The sequence below is a fragment of the Herpailurus yagouaroundi genome, unplaced genomic scaffold, assembly GCF_014898765.1.
Source record: "Herpailurus yagouaroundi ecotype Mexico unplaced genomic scaffold, PumYag 206, whole genome shotgun sequence".
Lineage (NCBI taxonomy): Eukaryota > Metazoa > Chordata > Mammalia > Carnivora > Felidae > Herpailurus > Herpailurus yagouaroundi.
Genome location: NW_024412437.1, coordinates 734091 through 752673, shown reverse-complemented (window position 1 = coordinate 752673; position 18583 = coordinate 734091). Strand labels below are relative to the sequence as shown.

The 18583-nt window shown below is 35.4% G+C and overlaps 1 protein-coding gene across 8 annotated transcripts in view; it reads right to left on the bottom strand.

Annotated features, from left to right (window-relative positions):
- The window catches only part of TANC2 (tetratricopeptide repeat, ankyrin repeat and coiled-coil containing 2), a 371370-nt gene that overhangs the window by 222198 nt on the left and 130589 nt on the right, over positions 1 to 18583 (bottom strand). For 5 of the 8 annotated variants that reach the window (XM_040452033.1, XM_040452035.1, XM_040452036.1 and 2 more), the window contains one exon: positions 5828 to 6010. In XM_040452033.1, the coding sequence (XP_040307967.1) occupies positions 5828 to 6010 (183 nt within the window). The remainder of the gene's footprint in view (positions 1 to 5827; positions 6011 to 18583) is intronic. The other 3 variants (XM_040452037.1, XM_040452040.1, XM_040452041.1) reach the window with 1 other exon arrangement.

The window sequence follows — 18583 nt, the reverse complement described above, 5'->3', positions numbered from 1 at the left end:
CTAAAAAACGGTTTAATTACACTGCAAATCTAGTGTGTGTAAATATTTCGAAAGAATTCTTTATCTGATCATACATGTTGATTTTTCAGATGCTCAAAATATACATACTGACAAAGACTCTCTCCTTAACTAACCTTTGTCAGTCTCCTCTGAGCCCCCTTCCACTGCGTCTCCTCCTTGGGCCTTATCCTTAAGCCTGCAGTCTAGTTCAGTAGAACCAAGGATCCTGGTAAGTCCACTTAGTATGAATCCCTCCACCCTTGACATATGATCACCCTGGCCCATCCAGCAAGTGTCCTTCCTATTAAACCGGTTTTAGCAAGAATCCCTTTACCCTTGATGTCTCCTTTTAGTAATTTTCTATCTATACTATCCACCTTTATCCTTGGCTATAAATCCTTAGCTTTCTTTATTGTATTTAGAATTGAGCCCAGTTCTACACTACGGTCTCTCTTCTCCATTGCAATAGTTCCTGAATAAAATCTTTTACCACATTAACTACTGTCCAGCTCTGGTTTTAACAATACTGACTGATGATAACTGAACTTACCTAAACTGAATTAAATAACATCCCCTTAACATTCCCTACTTTTGGTCTGGAAGACAAGAGGAATACAGCAGTGGAAGTAAGGGCCCCCTTTTCTGTACTCCTGCACTGAGTAAACCCTAGAATTTACAATAGCATGATATTTAACCCATAAAACTAGAGAATCTGAATTAGAAACAGTAATGCATTAGAAACAGTAATGAGGTCGGGACCTAGTTTAATTAGTACTATCATCCAAAGAGCTTAAAAGTCTTCATATACACTTTCTTGTTTAACCTTAAAGAGAGAGAGAGAGAGAGAGAGAGAGAGAGAGAGAGAGAGAGAGAGAGATTGATTGATTCTGGGGCTCCAGATTTAATGAGACAGAATCTGTGAAGTGAAGTTGATTAGGTAAACCTGGATACCCAGGTATGCATATTTCAAAGAAGTATTCCCAGTATTTCTAATGCAAGTGGTCTAGGGACCATACAGTGAGATACTGGGTAAGATTATTTTATCCATATGGAAAGTAAAATAGAAATATTAACATTAGCAATTACAGAGCTTAGATTACCATATAAACCTACTATATTTTTTAATCTAATAAAATCACTACAATATATCTTGAATTCTAATATTTTTTCCTAAAGTTATAAGAGATTTATTCATGCTACAGAATCATGAATACATTGCAACAAATCAGACTATGAAGACCAATATAATCTCTATGCTCTGTATACTTTCAAATTGGCTTTTCAATAATTTTCTCGAGACTATGTTTCCATTTTATCCAAGATTATAAATGAGAAGTAACACTTATTTAACATTTATTATATATTAAATTGTAAGTTTAAGCAATCTTACTCAATCTTCACAGGAACCCTGTATTTTTTTCTAATAATAAAAATCACTGAAGTACATCTTGAGTTCCAGTGCTTCCAAAAATTGCAAGATAAGAATCATGTGAAAAATGTGTCGTAAGTACACTAAAATATATCAGGGTATGTAAACTGTTATTAAATATAAGCTCTTTTTAATGTCAAAATAGCTTTAAATCTTTTTCCCAGGATGTCTTTATAAACAAGTCAATGATACCTTTATATCCATGATGAAAATAATATTTTGGCCATAGCTAGCATCCAAAGTAACGAGGCTGCTGCACAATCAGATGGGTTATTTTGACTTATTTACCATCTAAATAGGACTACCACACAGTCATTCCAATCTATACAGTGAATTCTTTTAAAATCAGTCCAAAAAGATTTTCCAAAAGACTATGTTAACAACCCACTTGATATCAGTATTTGAAGGTCACTCCTCAGAAAAGTAAAGGGCTTACTTAAGGTAATTAAAGAAATTACTTGCAGATCACCTTCCAAAGGCTCAGAACTCATATTTAACATAACCAACAGAAAGTCACCCAAATCTCCTTTAGAATTATAATAAATGTGGCTAACATTTATTGACTACTTCTTCTTTGTCAGGTACTGTCTCATGAGCTTTATGTGTACTAACTTATCCAATTCTTTTAAAAGTCCTATGAGGCAGATACAATTAGTATTCCTATTTTAGAAATAAGTACAGAGACTGAAGTACAGAGACTTTTAGCAAACTTGCACAAGGTTACAGTTAAGAAATGGCAGCCAGCGCCCATTTTGTTATACTGCCTCATGAAATTTTAGATTTTATATGTGATTAAAAAAAATACAAACATTACAGAAAGGTACGCAACAAAATTTATGTCATCCCTCTACCACTTTTGGGTTACAGTCAATGTATCTCCACACCACCATAAAATGTATGCATGTGTGTGTTTGCGTGTATGCATGTATGTGTTGTGTGTCACACAAATGGATTACTATTAATGATAAATAGTAACATTTTAGTTTTTTTACTATATACATGTACACATATGTACATACATACATGTTTCAAACTTGTTCAAGTTTATTTGTCAAATAAACACTCCGCAATAAAACTGCTGTGTCAAGGATTATGTGCGTTACAATTCTGATACATACTATCAAACTGCCCTACAAAAAGGTTGCAATGATTTATTACCATACCAATAATGTGAATACTCAAAATTTAACTTTTACTAGACTTACAGTGTACATAATAGGCAAACAGTATGAATTAGGTAAGTGTTGAATGAATGAACTATTTACTGGCACTCCTAATTATCTACATTTTAAGAAGTATGCTTGAGGGGCGTTAGGATATTATGAACACAAACATCTTGGAAAGCGCCCTGGGTAAGAATCTGGAGAACTGGAGCACTTCCATCAGCACAGTAACGGGGACCAACACTGTCTCTGCACACTCCCCTCCATGCCTCCTCAGTGCACAGCCATATACAACTAAGTCAAATGAACCTTGAGGCTTTCCCAACCTTAGGTTATCTTCTGTTGCTTGGAATTAAAAAAGTCTTAACTGATATGCCAAATGGGTTCTAATGTACACCTGAGTGAAGGACTAAGCTAAATACGTTAGGAGTACAAAAGTTCTATGATAAAAATGATAGGAAAAGGTTAGTTATTCCTTCATTATATCTTACAAGATAAAACAAAGATTCTTTTCACCACTGTATTAACTTATTAGAAGTGAAAGATCTATTTAAAGATCAGGAAAACACACACAAGGTTAGTGAACATGGCATACTCTAGTCCCTCATACACCACTCTTTACACATTTGCCAACAATATCTGATTAAAAGGTAAATCAGATCACATTACTTCTCATTCCAGCTCTTCTTAAAATCCTACAGAGTTGGTTTCCTTACCATGACCTAAAGACTCTGGTTTCTGCCTACCTCTTCAACTATCTTCTACCACTGTCCCCTCTGACTTATTCTGAAACCATTCTTGCCTTCTTCCCATTCTTTGAACACACCAATGCTGCTTTCTGCTTTAGGACTTTTGTTCTGGCTGTCCCCTCTGCCCAGAAGGCTCTGACCCCAGACCTTCCCATGAGCAGCTTCGTTTTGTTATCCACACCTCTCTTCAAATAGCTCTTCTTCTGACTCTCCTTGACCACTCCACAGAAAGAAACCCTACCCCCACTCCAGTCTCCCTCTATCCCATTTTATGACCCTCTTATTACTTGTACACTATCTATAATTTTTCACCACTGTATTGAGTAGTGCTTGGCATCTCTCACCACTGTATCGAGTAGTGCTTGGCATTTTATGAGTCCTAAACAAATATTTGCTGAACGATTAGGTGAAAAGCACAGAAAAATAATATGCAAACTACTTTGACTATAGCAAAGACAGGGTAATAAATATTGGAAAATCAAAAAGAAAACAGAATAAGATGACTATTCTGGCCCCACTTACTCAGTTGGGTTGGTAATATGAATACAAGGAATACAATGGATAAATCATTAAGTGGATTGAATTAATGCATTTTGTTAAAAACCATTCTCTGGAGGCCATTTACTTATGGTCAGCAAGTCGTTCTCTATTCAACTTTCTTTTTAGTTACTCATAACAAAATATAATTAGGAAAGGAATGATAACTCATAAATAATCTACTAACCAAGGTTTTAAATTTAAATTGCAAAGTAATTTCATTCCAGGTTAAACCAGAAACATATCATCTGCTTTACTTGGTAGAAAATTGGCCACAGAAAAATTTTCATGGCACCCTCTTTCAGGAGACAGATTTCTTTCATTCAGAAGTTTTAAAATGCATTCTCAATCTTTAAGTTCTTAGGCCTTTGACAAACTCTTCAGAAAAATAAAACTATTTGAGAGTATTCAAATACTTCAAACATTAAAAAATTAAAACTGAATAGGTTATATGTGTAATTAACCAAGTATGATTCTTGTCACTGCTTCCCTGTCTCACCTCTGATATCAGGCATGTAATTGACTTTGTTATTAAATGTATTTATCTTTTAATAAAGTTTGCTTATTTAAGTTGAAGTTTAAATTGGGGCAGGAAAATGGGATAGGAAAGTGTTATCTCCGAAACATCAGGCAATTCAGTTCACTTCTGTTAGGAAACGGAATTTCTTTTGCTATCTCTTCTCATGTGTAGTAAATGAAGCACATCATTTGATAGCCATCTCATATATGGTTATTTGTATTTTCAGTTACCAGTAACACCTTAAACTGCAAGAAAAAGGGGCAATTTCTAAGCAAAGAAATTTTATTAAGGCCCATGCACCTAAAATCTATCCTATTTTTACATATCAGAAGGGAATAAGTATTTCAGTAAAATGTTACTAAACTATTTTACAGATTGTTATCTAATCAAAGTAGACTTTGATTCAGTTATGTGAAGAAGCCTAAAAAAAACAGTAAGCAATATAAAAGGCATGACTTATGCTTTGTGGAACTAAAGAATGAAAAATACTATTATTTTCATGAAAATTATAAACATTATAAAATTTTCATTCAAAATAGATGTAAGAGTCCCAAGATTCCATTTTCCCCTCTTTGTTCCTGTTTTCTTTTGAATTGTCATATGATAATCAAACCTCCCCACTGTCTAACTTAATGCCAGACATGTAAGAAGTAGTTAATGTATCTATTGGGAATGACTTAATTTCTTGCCTCTAATCACTCATAACCCATCAACTTACTAACACAAGATATATACTGATAATGTTAAACTGAAGAAAATGACCCAGGCTTGCATATTTTCACATGTAAGTATCGTCCAACAGAGTAAAATTTCTTCTCTGAAAAAGCTTAAAAGGACAAAACTTCATTTAATAAGGACACAGTTTCACACCTAATAGCTTGATCTGAATGGGTAATATGTATTTTGAGACCATATTTAAGTCAATGCAATCCACAAGTTATGAATCATGGTAAATATCCTAAGAAGTTGCAGGAATGTACAATGGAGAGGAAAATATCTAAATCAAACTTTTAGAAATAGACGTGAAATATACAGATTAGGATTTCAAACAAAAACCATGACTAAGGTACCTTTGCTGAACTATGAAGCTCTTATTATCCTAAAATTACAATATTCCCATCTGTTAATCTGACATGAACAAGCTGATAAATGAAATCAGAACAACAGTGTATTCTGGCAAAACTAGAAGTTTCCTGAAAGCCTAGAAAAATATGTCCACAACAGATGGATCACTTAGAAAATAAATACATCAATCTGTCAAACTGAGTACTATTCTAATTCCCTAAATTAAAATCAGTAGGAGTTCCAATTTCCAAGAGTCTGTGACATTAGGAAGGCCAAAAAGGAAAAACCTAAAGATGCACATAAACATATCTGATATGACCTAAAGTGTCCTGTTAAACATACTAAATTTAGGTAAAGTCCTTACCAGTTAACTTCTTCACAGGTTGGAGCCGAACACTGATAGACTGATGTGTGAGTAAGGGGGAGGATGGAAGAGAGCGAGACATGCCCTCCATAATCCGAATGTGCTGCATACCTTCACTCACTGGAAGTGGTGGGACGGCGTAGTCTGGCTCAAAAGCACAGTCGCTTTCTGTGGAGATGCCACCTGTTGAGATAGAAAAGGATGAAACAAAGGAGCTGATAAGAAAAGATTCTTCCTTCTCTATTAAAATTTATCTTTTAAGATGATTCAGAACAGCATATACCCACATTGATTCTCACTGTGAAAAGCAAAATAAGGTATTCTCAACACCTACATTCACTTGTATACTTACTGGACACTTAACTCCAGGTGTAGCACTAGGAGATTAAACATGGGAAAAACAGCGTTCCTCTTTGTAAAGCGCTTCACTGTCTCATGAGTGATACAGTCACATAAAAAAATAGTGATGGTACAATTCAGTAAGTGTTACAATTGGAGCACTTTTTTTTTTCCAGTTAACTTCCTGATAAGACACATGAAAGAAAATATTCACCTGATGATATTCGCCTTGATGATCCAATATGTGCAATAGCTAGTAGGAAAACTGTAATTCTATTTCTTACCTCCTTCTCCAAAAAAGTATGTGAAAATACAAGTGGGTAAGGCTGACATTGTTTTATGGTGATTTTTGAATCTGCCTTAGTATTTTAAAAAGATTAAGTTATTGGCTGTTCATTTCCACTTACATACTGTTGACTTCTGGTAATGGCAAATTACATACTTCAGACCAATGTTTCCTTAAGAAAAATCAGAACTATACATATGCTTTAAAATCTTCCTGAAGGCACTGAAGAGTTAATAGTATGATGAAGGATTACAAGAATAAGACTGAAGCCTGGCATTAGGGGCTACTTTTTACTTAGTGACATCTGAGAGACTAAGAAGCTACTGACAGGTTCAAAGAGCTGAAAGGACAAATATTGGAATGCAGGGGAAACCAAGATGCAGAGGGGAAGCTGGTAAAGCTCCAACACTTTGTTTGGAAGCCCAAAGGGCTATGCTCTAAGAGTAAGTAAGAACCAAAGCTAGATTGGCCTTTTACAGGAAAAAAAGCTCAGCTCCAAATGTCTACCACAAAATTAAATTAAGACAATCTTGGATTGCTAATGCCTGCCAAAAACTAACAGAAATCTTCTTAGAGGGAGAAAACATCGTCATAGGTCTCAAATTACTCCCACAGTTTTTCATATACAGTATCTGGCCCTTAATTAACAATAACAAAGAGATAAAACAATATGAAAAAAGTAAATAAGAAAGACCATTCAAAAGAAATAGTCTCACAATATGGGGCAATAGGGCACAGAATTTAAAGTAGTATACTTAACATCAAAAAGATTAAAATAGTTTGAAATAAATTTAACCAAGAAAGTGAAGGATCAGCACAATGAAAACTGTAAGGCATTGATGGAAGCAACTGAAGAAGAGTAAGTGGAAAGTTATCCCAAGTTCATGGACTGAAAGAATTAATATTAGTAAAATGTCCATATGACCCAAAGCCATCCATAGGTTCAATACAATCCCTATCAAGATCCCAATAGCATTTTTTTATAGAAGTAGAAAAGAGCAATTCTAAAATTTATATGAAACCACTAAGGACCCTAAATTAGCATAGCACTTCTGAGAAAGAACAACAAAGTGAGAAGCATCACACTTCATGATTTCATAGTATGTTGCAAGGTGATAGTAATCAAAACAATTTGATGCTAGCATAAAAACAGACACACAGACCAAGAGAACAGAATAGAAAGCCTAGAAATAAACCCTTGCATATATGGTCAACTAATCTTTGACAAGTGCACCAAGAATATGTAACGGGGAAATGATGGTCTCTTCAATGAATAGGGCCAGGAAAACTGAATAGTCACATGCAAAAGAATGAAACTGGATCCTTATCTTACACTGCATACAAAAATCAACTGAAAAAATGGGTTAAAGATCGAAACATAAGATAATGATACCATAAAATTCCTAGAAGAAAACATAGGAGAACAACTCCTTGAAATTGATCTTGGTGATGATTTTTTTGGATTTCATACCAAATACACAGGCAACAAAAGCAAAAATAAACAGGTGAGACTACATCAAACTACAAAGTTTCTACAGAGCAAATGAAACCATCAACAAACATGAAAAATCAATCCATATGGAATTGGAGAAAATACTTGCAAACCATACATACTTAGGGGTTAATAGCCAAAGTATGTAAGAAACTCATACTCAATAGCAAAAAACCAAACAACCTAGTTATACAATGGGCAAAACACATAAATAAACATTTTCCAAAGTAATAACCAACAGGTATATGAAAAGGTGTTCAACATCACTAAATATCAAAACCGCTATGAGATATCACATTACACCTGTCAGGACAGCTATTATCAAAAAGTCAAAAGAAAACAAGTAGTGGTAATGATAGGGAGAAAAGACATCTCTTGTACACTGTTGGTGGCAATGTAAAACTGGCACAACCATTATGTAAAACATAACTACCATATGATCTAGCAATCCTATTTCTAAGTATATATCAAAAGGTAATAAAACTATCATCCCAAAGAGATACTTGCACTCCTATGCTCATTGCAGCATTATTCACAGTAGCCATGATTTGGAAAAACCTCAATGTCTGTCAACAGATGGATGAAGAAAATGTGATTTTATACACACACACACACACACACACACACACACACACACACACACACGCGCACACTCACACACAGGCATGCACGCATGCACATGCATGAATGTGATTCATCCTTAAAAGAGAGGGAAATCCTGCTGCTTATAACAACATGAATGAATCTGGAAAACATTATGCTAAGTCAACTAAGCCAGACACAGAAAGACAAATACTGCATAATTTCACTTGTGTGCAGAATCTGAAAACTAAAATCAAACTCATAGTAAAGAGAGTAGAATGGTGGTTACCTAGGCTAAGGGGATGGGGAAAAAAGAGAGATATCAGTCAAGGGTACAAATTTTCAGTTATTAGATAAGTTCTGGAGATCTAATGTACACCATGATGACCATAGCTAATAATAATACACTGTATAGTTGAAATTTCCTAAGTTAGATCTCAAGTGTTCTCACATACATACAAGAAGAGTAATTGTGTGAGGTGATGGATATTATCATGATAGCAGTAATGACTTCACAATGTATACATTTATTAAAATACCGTATTATATACCTTAAATATATACAATTTGTACTTTGTACAAGTACAAACCTGGGGGAAAAGAGTGGAAAATTAAAAAAACAAGCATGGTCTTACATGAAATGATAATGTGGCCTACACTGAGAAGTAAAATAAAATCAAGTGTTTCAAGGTTCCCAAATGTGTTATAGTTGCAATTTCATTATGTGCAATTCCAACTAAAACTACTGTAGTATATCATGCATTATAATAACCAGTCTCTTGTTAATGGTCACTTATGTAGCTCTTTATACAGTATTTCTATAGATGATGCATATAGAATTACTGGGTCAAAGTGCTGAGAGTTTCTACTGAGAAATACTGACCAAATGCTGTATTAAAAGTCTGTGTCCTGCTCCATGTATAAAAGGAGAGAGTAGTATGCTTAAGATTTGGACAAAACAAAAGTTTAGAATTTCAGCTAAGAATGAAAATTATGAAAATAAAAAGATGGACTGAAAAACAAATTAGATAGAGATGAAGAGATAATTAGTAAACTGGAAGGTAAAATGCTTGTGCATCAAAAGACACTGTAACAAGTGAGTGAAAAGACAACACCTGGAATGGCAGAAAATATGTGCAAATCATGTATCTGAAAAGGGTCCAGAATCCAGACTAAATAAAGAACTACAAGAATAACAAAATGACAATGCAACTTAAAAATAGGCAAAAGAAAAGGCGCCTGGGTGGCTCAGTCAGTTAAGCATTTGACTCTGTTTCGGTTCAGGTCATGATCTCAGGGTCATGGGATCGAGCCCCATATTGACTCTGCACTGGGCGTGGAGCCTATTTAGGATTCTCTCTCTCTCCTTGGTCTCTGTCCCTCCTGCCCCATCCCCCCACCCCCCGCCCCCCCCCAAAAAAAAAGCCTTTAAAAATAGGCAAAAGACTTGAATAGACATTTCTCCAAAGAGAATATACAAATGGACAATAAGCACATGAAAAGTCAGCATCATTAATCAATACAGAAATGTAAATCAGGAGCACCTGGGTGGCTCAGTCAATTAAGCAGTTAAGCGTCTGACTTCAGCTCAGGTCATGATCTTTCAGTTTGTGGGTTCAAGCCCCACATTGGGCTCTGGGCTGACAGCTCGGAGCCTGGAGCCTGCTTGGATTCTGTGTCTCCCTGTCTCTCTGCTCCTCCTCTGTTCATGTTCTGACTCTCTTTCTCTTAAAAATAAACATTTAAAGAAATTAAAAAAAAAAAGAAATGTAAATCAAAGCCATAATGATGTATCACTTTACACCCAGTAGAGTAGCTATTAAACACAAAAACAAGAACTAGACAACAAAAAAGTGTTGGTGAGGATGTAGAGAAATTAGTTAGAATTTTAATACATTGATGGTGGGAATATAAGATGGTACAGCTGCTGGGTAAAAGAGTTTGGCTATTCCTCAAAAAGTTAAAGAGTAACACAGTCATCTCACTTCTGTATATACACCCTAAAAGCAGTAAAAACAAGTTTTCAAGCAAAAAGATAAACATGAATGTTTATAGCAGCATTATTCACAAAAGCCACAAAGTGGAAACAACTAAAATGTCATTAACTGGTGAATGGATAAACAAAATGTGGTATATTTATATAATCAAATATTATTTAGCAACAAAAAGAAGCCTGGCCTGATTCATGCTACAATACTGATAAAGCTTGAAAACATTACATTTTAGTGAAAAAGAAAACAGACACAAAAGGTCACATGCTGTAAGATTCCATTTATACGAAATGTTCGGAACAGGCAAATCCAGAGGAAAAAAAGTAGGCTATGTATGGTTGCCAGGGACTATAAAGAGGAAGGAATGGAGAGTGACTGCTTAATACACACAGGATTTCTTTTGGGGTGATGAATGTAATAATGGCTGTACGACACTGTACAATGTATTAAAATCCAGGGAATTGTACATTTTTAAATGGTGAGTTTTACCTCAATAAAATAATTTTATGTATATATTTAGCACTTATTCACATATTTATTCAAACCAGAAGCCATTGTTAATTTCTTCCTAACACACCCTTCACAACAAACGCATTAGAAGTTCTGCAGATTATCAACATCAGATTTTAAATCAGCTATGATCTTTCCACTTCTCCTACCATTACTATAGTCCAGATTACTATTATTTTCCCCAAAACTTATATTGGTAGGAATATAGGGTCTATTCCTTATCCTTGGAGCTTAGAAAATTTTACCAAGATTTAACTTTTTTATTCTCATTACTCTCTGGGTCTTTTCTTTTACTATGTTGACTAATTCTTCTCTTCCAACCATTTTTTTCTCTCTCTGGAACTGTGGTCTGATGGATACTGTACCCCCTAAACATATTTTTCAAGTCTTTTTCTTTCATAGATTTTTAATCTTCGGGCGTTCGTGAGTAGGCTTGAGAATCGTTTATATGGAATTACAGTATTTTATAGGTTTACAAAGAGTCATGCCATTAATGTAATTCCCTAATTGAGGAATCCTTTTGTTGAGAAAAATCATCATTAGATATTTTTGAAAGCAATATATCTAGAAGAATGTATTTGATTTAATGAAGCATCCCTCTTCACTTGAAATGTTCCAATATTAAAACTTGGCTGATAATTTTAGAATCTAATAATACTCCTTAAGGAATAATACTTCAATTAGTCCGGTCTGGATGTCCTAGTTTACTTTTCTGCTTAAAAATATTTTCCTCCATCTTCTCTGTCCTATAAATTGTGCTTGAACACATTGTAGCTATAGAGAAAAAACTAAAAATATATGTTTCAAGTAAAGAAAAGTACTGGTAAGCATTCACAGAATTTGACTGTATTAGTCAGTTTTTCTTGGGTAACTAGCAACCTTAAAATCTCAATAGTCTACAACATTTACTTTTCTCATGAATCTGCAGATTCAATGGAGGTCAGCTGATTTAGGTTGGGCTATCAGGTTCAGAACTACTCTGATGGGTCTTCAATACTGGGCCTAGTCATTGAAGAGGCAGTGAATATGTGAGGCTGCTCATCTCATGATAAATCACAAGAGTGTAGGAGGCCAAGTCAAACCAAAGGAGCATATTTAAGATCCCTATTCACTGACATTCCACTCAGCCCTAGTTCAACGGGAACTGAAAAGTTGCATAGCAAAAGGAATGAATTAAAAAAAAATTTTTTTTTTAATGTTTATTTATTTTTGAGGCAGAGAGAGACAGAGCATGAACAGGGGAGGAGCGGAGAGAGAGGGAGACACAGAATTGGAAGCAGGCTCCAGGCTCTGAGCTGTCAGCACAGAGCCCGACATGGGGCTCGAACTCACGGACCGTGAGATCATGACCTGAGCTGAAGTCGGACGCTTAACCGACCAAGCCACCCAGGCACCCCAAAAGGAATGAATTTTATAACAGGTAGGAAGTGAAACTGGGAATCCTGTTTACCAATGACATTTACTGGTAGTATTCCAAATACTCATCTTCATTTTCTACCTTTCTTTTTCCTACCACTTTTCCTGCTTCAATCAACCAAATAAAGTTACTGAAATAATGTGATAGAACTGTGGCAGAATAAAATAAACTGCTAATTTGACAGAAAAAATTCAGTTATGCTAGACACCTGGTGATTAAATATTCAAAAGCTGAACTAAAAAAGCACTAGAATATCAAGTATATGGATACTAAGGAAATGTTAGAAGTAATTATAACTTAATAAAAATTTCAATCATCACTAAGTCTTATATTTAATACAGATGATTATTAGATATTAAAGTTCAAGTTAATAAATTCTTTAGCCTAGGCCAATACTTATTCTAGAGAACAGCCTTCTAATTTTTCAAGTTACATGAATAACCACAAATAAAACATACATATCAAAAACCTCCAGCATGATACTTCATTGAACTATACACACGATTTGTGAATTTTTCAGTTTACATATTATATTTCAATAAAAGTTTATTTTTAGGGGCACTTGGGTGGCTCAGTCGATTAAGTGTCTGACTCTTCATTTTGGCTCAGGTTGATCTCATGGTTTGTGAGATCAAGCTCCGCGTCAGGCTCTGCGCTAACAGCACAGAGCCTGCTTGGGATTCTTTCTCCCTCTCTCTCTGCCCCTCCCATTCTCATTCTCTCTCAAACTAAATAAATAAACTTAAAAAAAAGAAGTTTAAAGGTTTGTTTTTAAAAAGTACACAGAAAAACAAAACAAAACATAGCATGGTAATAAACTAGCCCTTAAAGTCAAAGGGCTTGTACGTATTTCAAGAACATAGGTGTTTGCCTAAATTACTCCAAAAGTCCTTTTAACTCAAGGCTTTTATCATTCTGTAACTTGGCAATATTTTCACAACAGATCCATATTATTAGGCAGGAAATAGGCATAAAGAAGTATAATAACTAGTACAGGATCATGTAGTCAGACACCAAAAGCTTCTAGAATAAAACAAGTGGGTCTAGGCAAACTCAAAGATTAAAGAGTCAATATATACAAAAATCAAGTGTCTTTGTACATACTAGCAACAAGAACTTGGAAAATAAACATTTTAAAAACCATACCACCCAAATAGCACCATTAGAAACATGAAATTAGGGGTGCCTGGGTGGCTCAGTCAGTTGAGCATCTGACTTTGGCTCAGGTCATGATCTTGCTGTTCCTGAGTTCAAGCTGCACATCGGGCACTGTGCTGACAGCTCAGAGCCTGAAGTCTGTTTCAGATTCTGTGTCTCCCTCTCTCTGCCCCTCCCCCACCCGTACTCTCTCTCTCAAAAATAAATAAACATTATAAAAAATTTTAATAATTAAAAAAGAGGGGCGCCTGGGTGGCTCAGTTGGTTAAGGGTCCAATTTCAGCTCAGGTCATGATCTCACGGTTTGTGAGTTCAAGCCCTGCATCAGGCTCTGTGCTGACAGCTCAGAGCCTCAAGTCTGCTTGCAAATCTGTGTTTCCCTCTCCCACTTGCACTCTGTCTCTGTCTCTGTCTCAAAAATAAACATTCAAAAAAAAAAAAAACCATGAAGTTAATCAGGAATATATCTAACAAAATAATATAATAATATTTGTATGCTAAAAACTATAAAACACTGATGAAAAAATCAAAGATCTAAATGGAGAGATATAATGTGTTCATGGATCTGAAGGTTCCCATCATTATGTCAATTCTCCTCAAAGTGAGAAAGAATGAAATATGGCCTTTTGTAGCAATGTGGATGGAACTGGAGAGTGTTATGCTAAGTGAAATAAGTCATACAGAGAAAGACAGATACTATGTTTTCACTCTTACGTGGATCCTGAGAAACTTAACAGAAGACCATGGGGAGGGGAAGGGAAAAAAAAAGTTAGAGAGGGAGGGAGCCAAACCATAAGAGATTCTTAAAAACTGAGAATAAACTGAGGGTTGATGGGGGTGGAAGGGAGGGGAAAGTGGGTGATGGGCACTGAGGAGGGCACCTGTTGGGATGAGCACTGGGTGTTGTATGGAAACCAATTTGACAATAAATTGCATATTAAAAAAATAATAAAAAAAAATAAAACAATTTCAATGAAAATCCATCAAGTAGTATTTTAGTAGAAATCAACAAGCTGATTTTACTTATTTTTAACTTTATTTATTTGTTTAAAGATTTTATTTTTAAGTAATGTCTACACCCAACAGGATCCTCAAGCTCACAACCCCAAGATCAACGGTCACCTGCTCTACTAGCCTGAGCTAGCCAGGCACCCCTGATTTTAAACTTTATATGTAAAAATTAAGAAATAAGAAAGACAGACAAAACAATTTTGAGTAGAGAAAAGCAAACTCTGAAGTCTCGCAGTGCCTAATTTCAAGACTAACTGTAAAGTGACAGTAATCCAGTGAGTATGTGGTAGTGGCCAAAGAATGTACACAAAATCAACAGTACAGACTACAGAGTCCCAAAAAAGACTCACACAGATATAGTCAAGTAATTTTTTTAATGTTTATTTATTTATCTTGAAAGAGAGAATCCTAAGTAGGCTCTGCACTGTCATTGCAGAGCCCAATGCCACCCTCAGTCTTATGACAATGAGATCATGACCTGAGCCAAAATCAAGACTCAGATGCTTAACCAACTGAGCCACTCAGGCACTCCTAGTCAAATTTTTGACAAAGGTGTACAGGCAATCCAGTGTTTAAAGGATAATGTTTTCAACAAATAGTTTTAGAACAAGTGGATATTCATATGCAAAAACAAATCTTGACCTAAACCTTCACCACATACAAAAATCAAGTTGAAATGAATCATAACCTTAATGTAAAACCCAAAACTATAAAACTTTTAGAAGAAAACCTGGTGAACTTGTGTCAGGCAAAGATTTATTACAATGGACCCAAAAAAGATGAACTATAAAAAGTGGTAAGTTGGAACTCATAAATGTTTAAAATATCTACTCTTCAAAAGGCACTTAGAAAATTAAAAACCCAGTACCAACTGAGAGAATACATTTGCAAAACACATATATGATGAAGGACTAGTTTTAGAATATAGGTAGAAGTCTTTTAACTCAATAACAAGAAACAACTCCAATTCAAAAAAAATTGGCAAAAGATCTAAACAGACACTTCATTAAGAGATATAGATGTCTGACACACACATGAAAAGATGCTCAACGTCACTGATCACCAGGGAAATGCAAATCAGGGGATGTCACTACACACCTCGTGAAATGGCTAAAATTAAAAAACAAAATGCTGACAAACCAAGTGCTGGGAAGAACGAATTCAAAATCTCATATACCGCTAGTGAGAATACAAAATGGTATACAACACTAGGTTGTTGGTAGTTTAAATATAAATTTGGTAGTTTACATATAAACTTAACATACAACTCAGGAATCCAATACCTAGAAATCTACCCAGAAGAAATGAAGACACATTGACCCCCCACCACCCTCACCACAAACACACAATTAGATTTATTCATAATCTCCAAAAATGGGAAACTATCCAAATGTCCATCAACTGGTGAATAGATCAACAAAATTGTAGGATATACATATAATGGAACGTTACTCAGCAATAAAACAGAATAAACTACTCACATATACAAAAATACAAAAACAAAAACAAAAAAATAGATGAAACTCAAATGCATTAAAGCATAAGAAGCCACAGTCAAAAGGCTACATACTATATGGTTTCATCTATAGAATTAAGTATACTGTAGTAACAGAATACAGATCAAAGAGTTGGCAGGGATTGGGGTGGGGGAAAGGGACTGACTGATTATAAAAGGGTATGTTGAAACTTTTACATAATGATGGAAATGATCTATATTTGATCTTAGTGATAGTTACATGACCATATATGTTTGCAAAATTTCTTGGTACTATATATTTAAGAGGCATAAATTTTACCATATATAAATTAAACTTCAATAAGCTGACTTTAAAAAACCCTACAATACTTTGTGATAATATATTGACTGTATAGTTATGATTTGTAAACTTTTCTGATTGCATATTTTATTTCACTAAGGACTATCTTATAAACATTTTTTTTAATGTTTGCTTATTTCTGAGAGAAAGAGAGACACAGTGCAAGTGGGAGAGGGGCAGAGAGAGAGGGAGACAAAGAATCAGAAGAAGGCTCCAGGCTCCGAGCGGTCAGCACAGTGTCCAATACGGGCCTCAAACTCATGAACTGTGAGATCATGACCTAAGCCAAAGTTGGATGCTCAACCAACTGAGCCACCCAGGCGTGCCACTAAAGACTATTTTTTTAAGTATATAGAAAAAATAAGAGCATAGGTGATAAACTGGCCCCTACAACAAGTGTAGGCATGTGAAACATGACATACTTAATGCATAATTTGTCAAAGTGCTTTCATATATTTCTAAAGCAAAGGGATTTGACCTAAATTTTTCCTAATAATTTAAACCTTGGCAAGGTTTAAAGCAAGATTTTTATCACTCTGAGTCTGCAACATTCTCACAAGTTCCTGTATTAATCACAAACAAAGCAGAGGAAGTTTAATAGCTAATACAGGATCACATAGTCAGTCAGTACCAGAAGACAATTAGAACTGAAAATCCTTACCATATTCTTTAAGGCCCCCTACAACCTGGCCCCACCTACTTAATTCTCTGATGCCATCATTTTTCACTTTTCCCCTCAATTCAAAATGCTTCCATCACATCTGCCTTTCTTCCAGTTCCTTGATCTGGCCAAATTTATTCTCAACTTCAGGCTTTTGTCTTCTTCTGCCTAAAATGCTTAGTCCAGGTACCCCTGCAAAGCTGGCTTTCCTGTCTTAAAAGGTTCTGGCTCAAATGTTCCCTCCTCAGAGAGGCCTACCAGGACTAACCTAAAGTTACCATTCACTCTTTTTCCCACTTCTCATTCTCTGTCACCCAATCCCATTTTATTTTCTTGATGGCACTTATCACAACCTGAAATTACCTGGTTCTTTTATTTGTCTCCCTTCTCTACAATGAAAGCTCATAACAGTAGAAACGTTCTCTGGTTTATTTATTGCTCCTGCCCCTTGGCATAATTGAGACTTGGATACTGGGGTAGCCCTTGGTTGGGCAGAGGTGGCAGAGCTGACTCAGGCTCCCAATCTTCTTTGGGGGTGTGGCTCTGGACTTTCCATCTGCCTGGAATGCTCTGCCCTATGGTCTTTTTTCAGTGTTTTCTTACCATCCTGATCTTAGTACAGAAAGAACATCTCTCCTTACAGAGGCTTTAATGCACTGGCTAGGACCTCTAGGCACAGTTGAAGAAAAGAAGTGATAGGAGATATCAGAGAGGGAACGCTTTCAGCTTTTCACTACACTGTCTGCATAAATGAGATGCAAATAAAAGGGAATCTTAATGAGATAAACTGTATGAATGTAATCTACGTGGAAAAGACTTCAGAAGGAGCACTAATCTTATTTTGCAGGAGAAATCATAAAGGAGAAACAAATCACAAATGTAAGAATTCTAAGAAAGCCTTTAGTAACCATTATACTCTTCAGAGACATGGGGGAATTAAAATGAAGAGAAACCCTTCAAATAATTTCAGAGCAGGAAAGCGTCCAGTGTGTAGTCATCCCCCAAATATACATGAGATTTTACTGGAGACAAACTTTATTAATGTAAACAGTGTGGAAAATTCTTCAGAAACATCTCTAGACTTGTGATGCACAAGAGAATACACATTGGGCAGAAACTCCATGAACACAAAGACTATGAGAAAGCCTTCAACAGGATCACTCATTTTACTTCTTACCAAAGTATCCACGCTGGGGAGAAACTCTATAAGGACAAACGACTGAGAAAAAGCTTTCAGTAGAAACAGTAAGCTCACAATGCCTATGTGAACACACCCAGGGAAGAAACACAATGACTGTGATGAATTCAGGAAAGCTTTCTACAGAAACTTTAAACTTACCCAACACATATAAATACATCCTGGGAAGAAAGTCAACGAATGCAATGACTGTGAAAATGTTTTCAGAAGTCACTCATCCCATGGGAAAAATGTGAACACACTTACAGAAGAGAAGGCTTATATATATAATGAATGTAGGAAAGGCTTCAATGA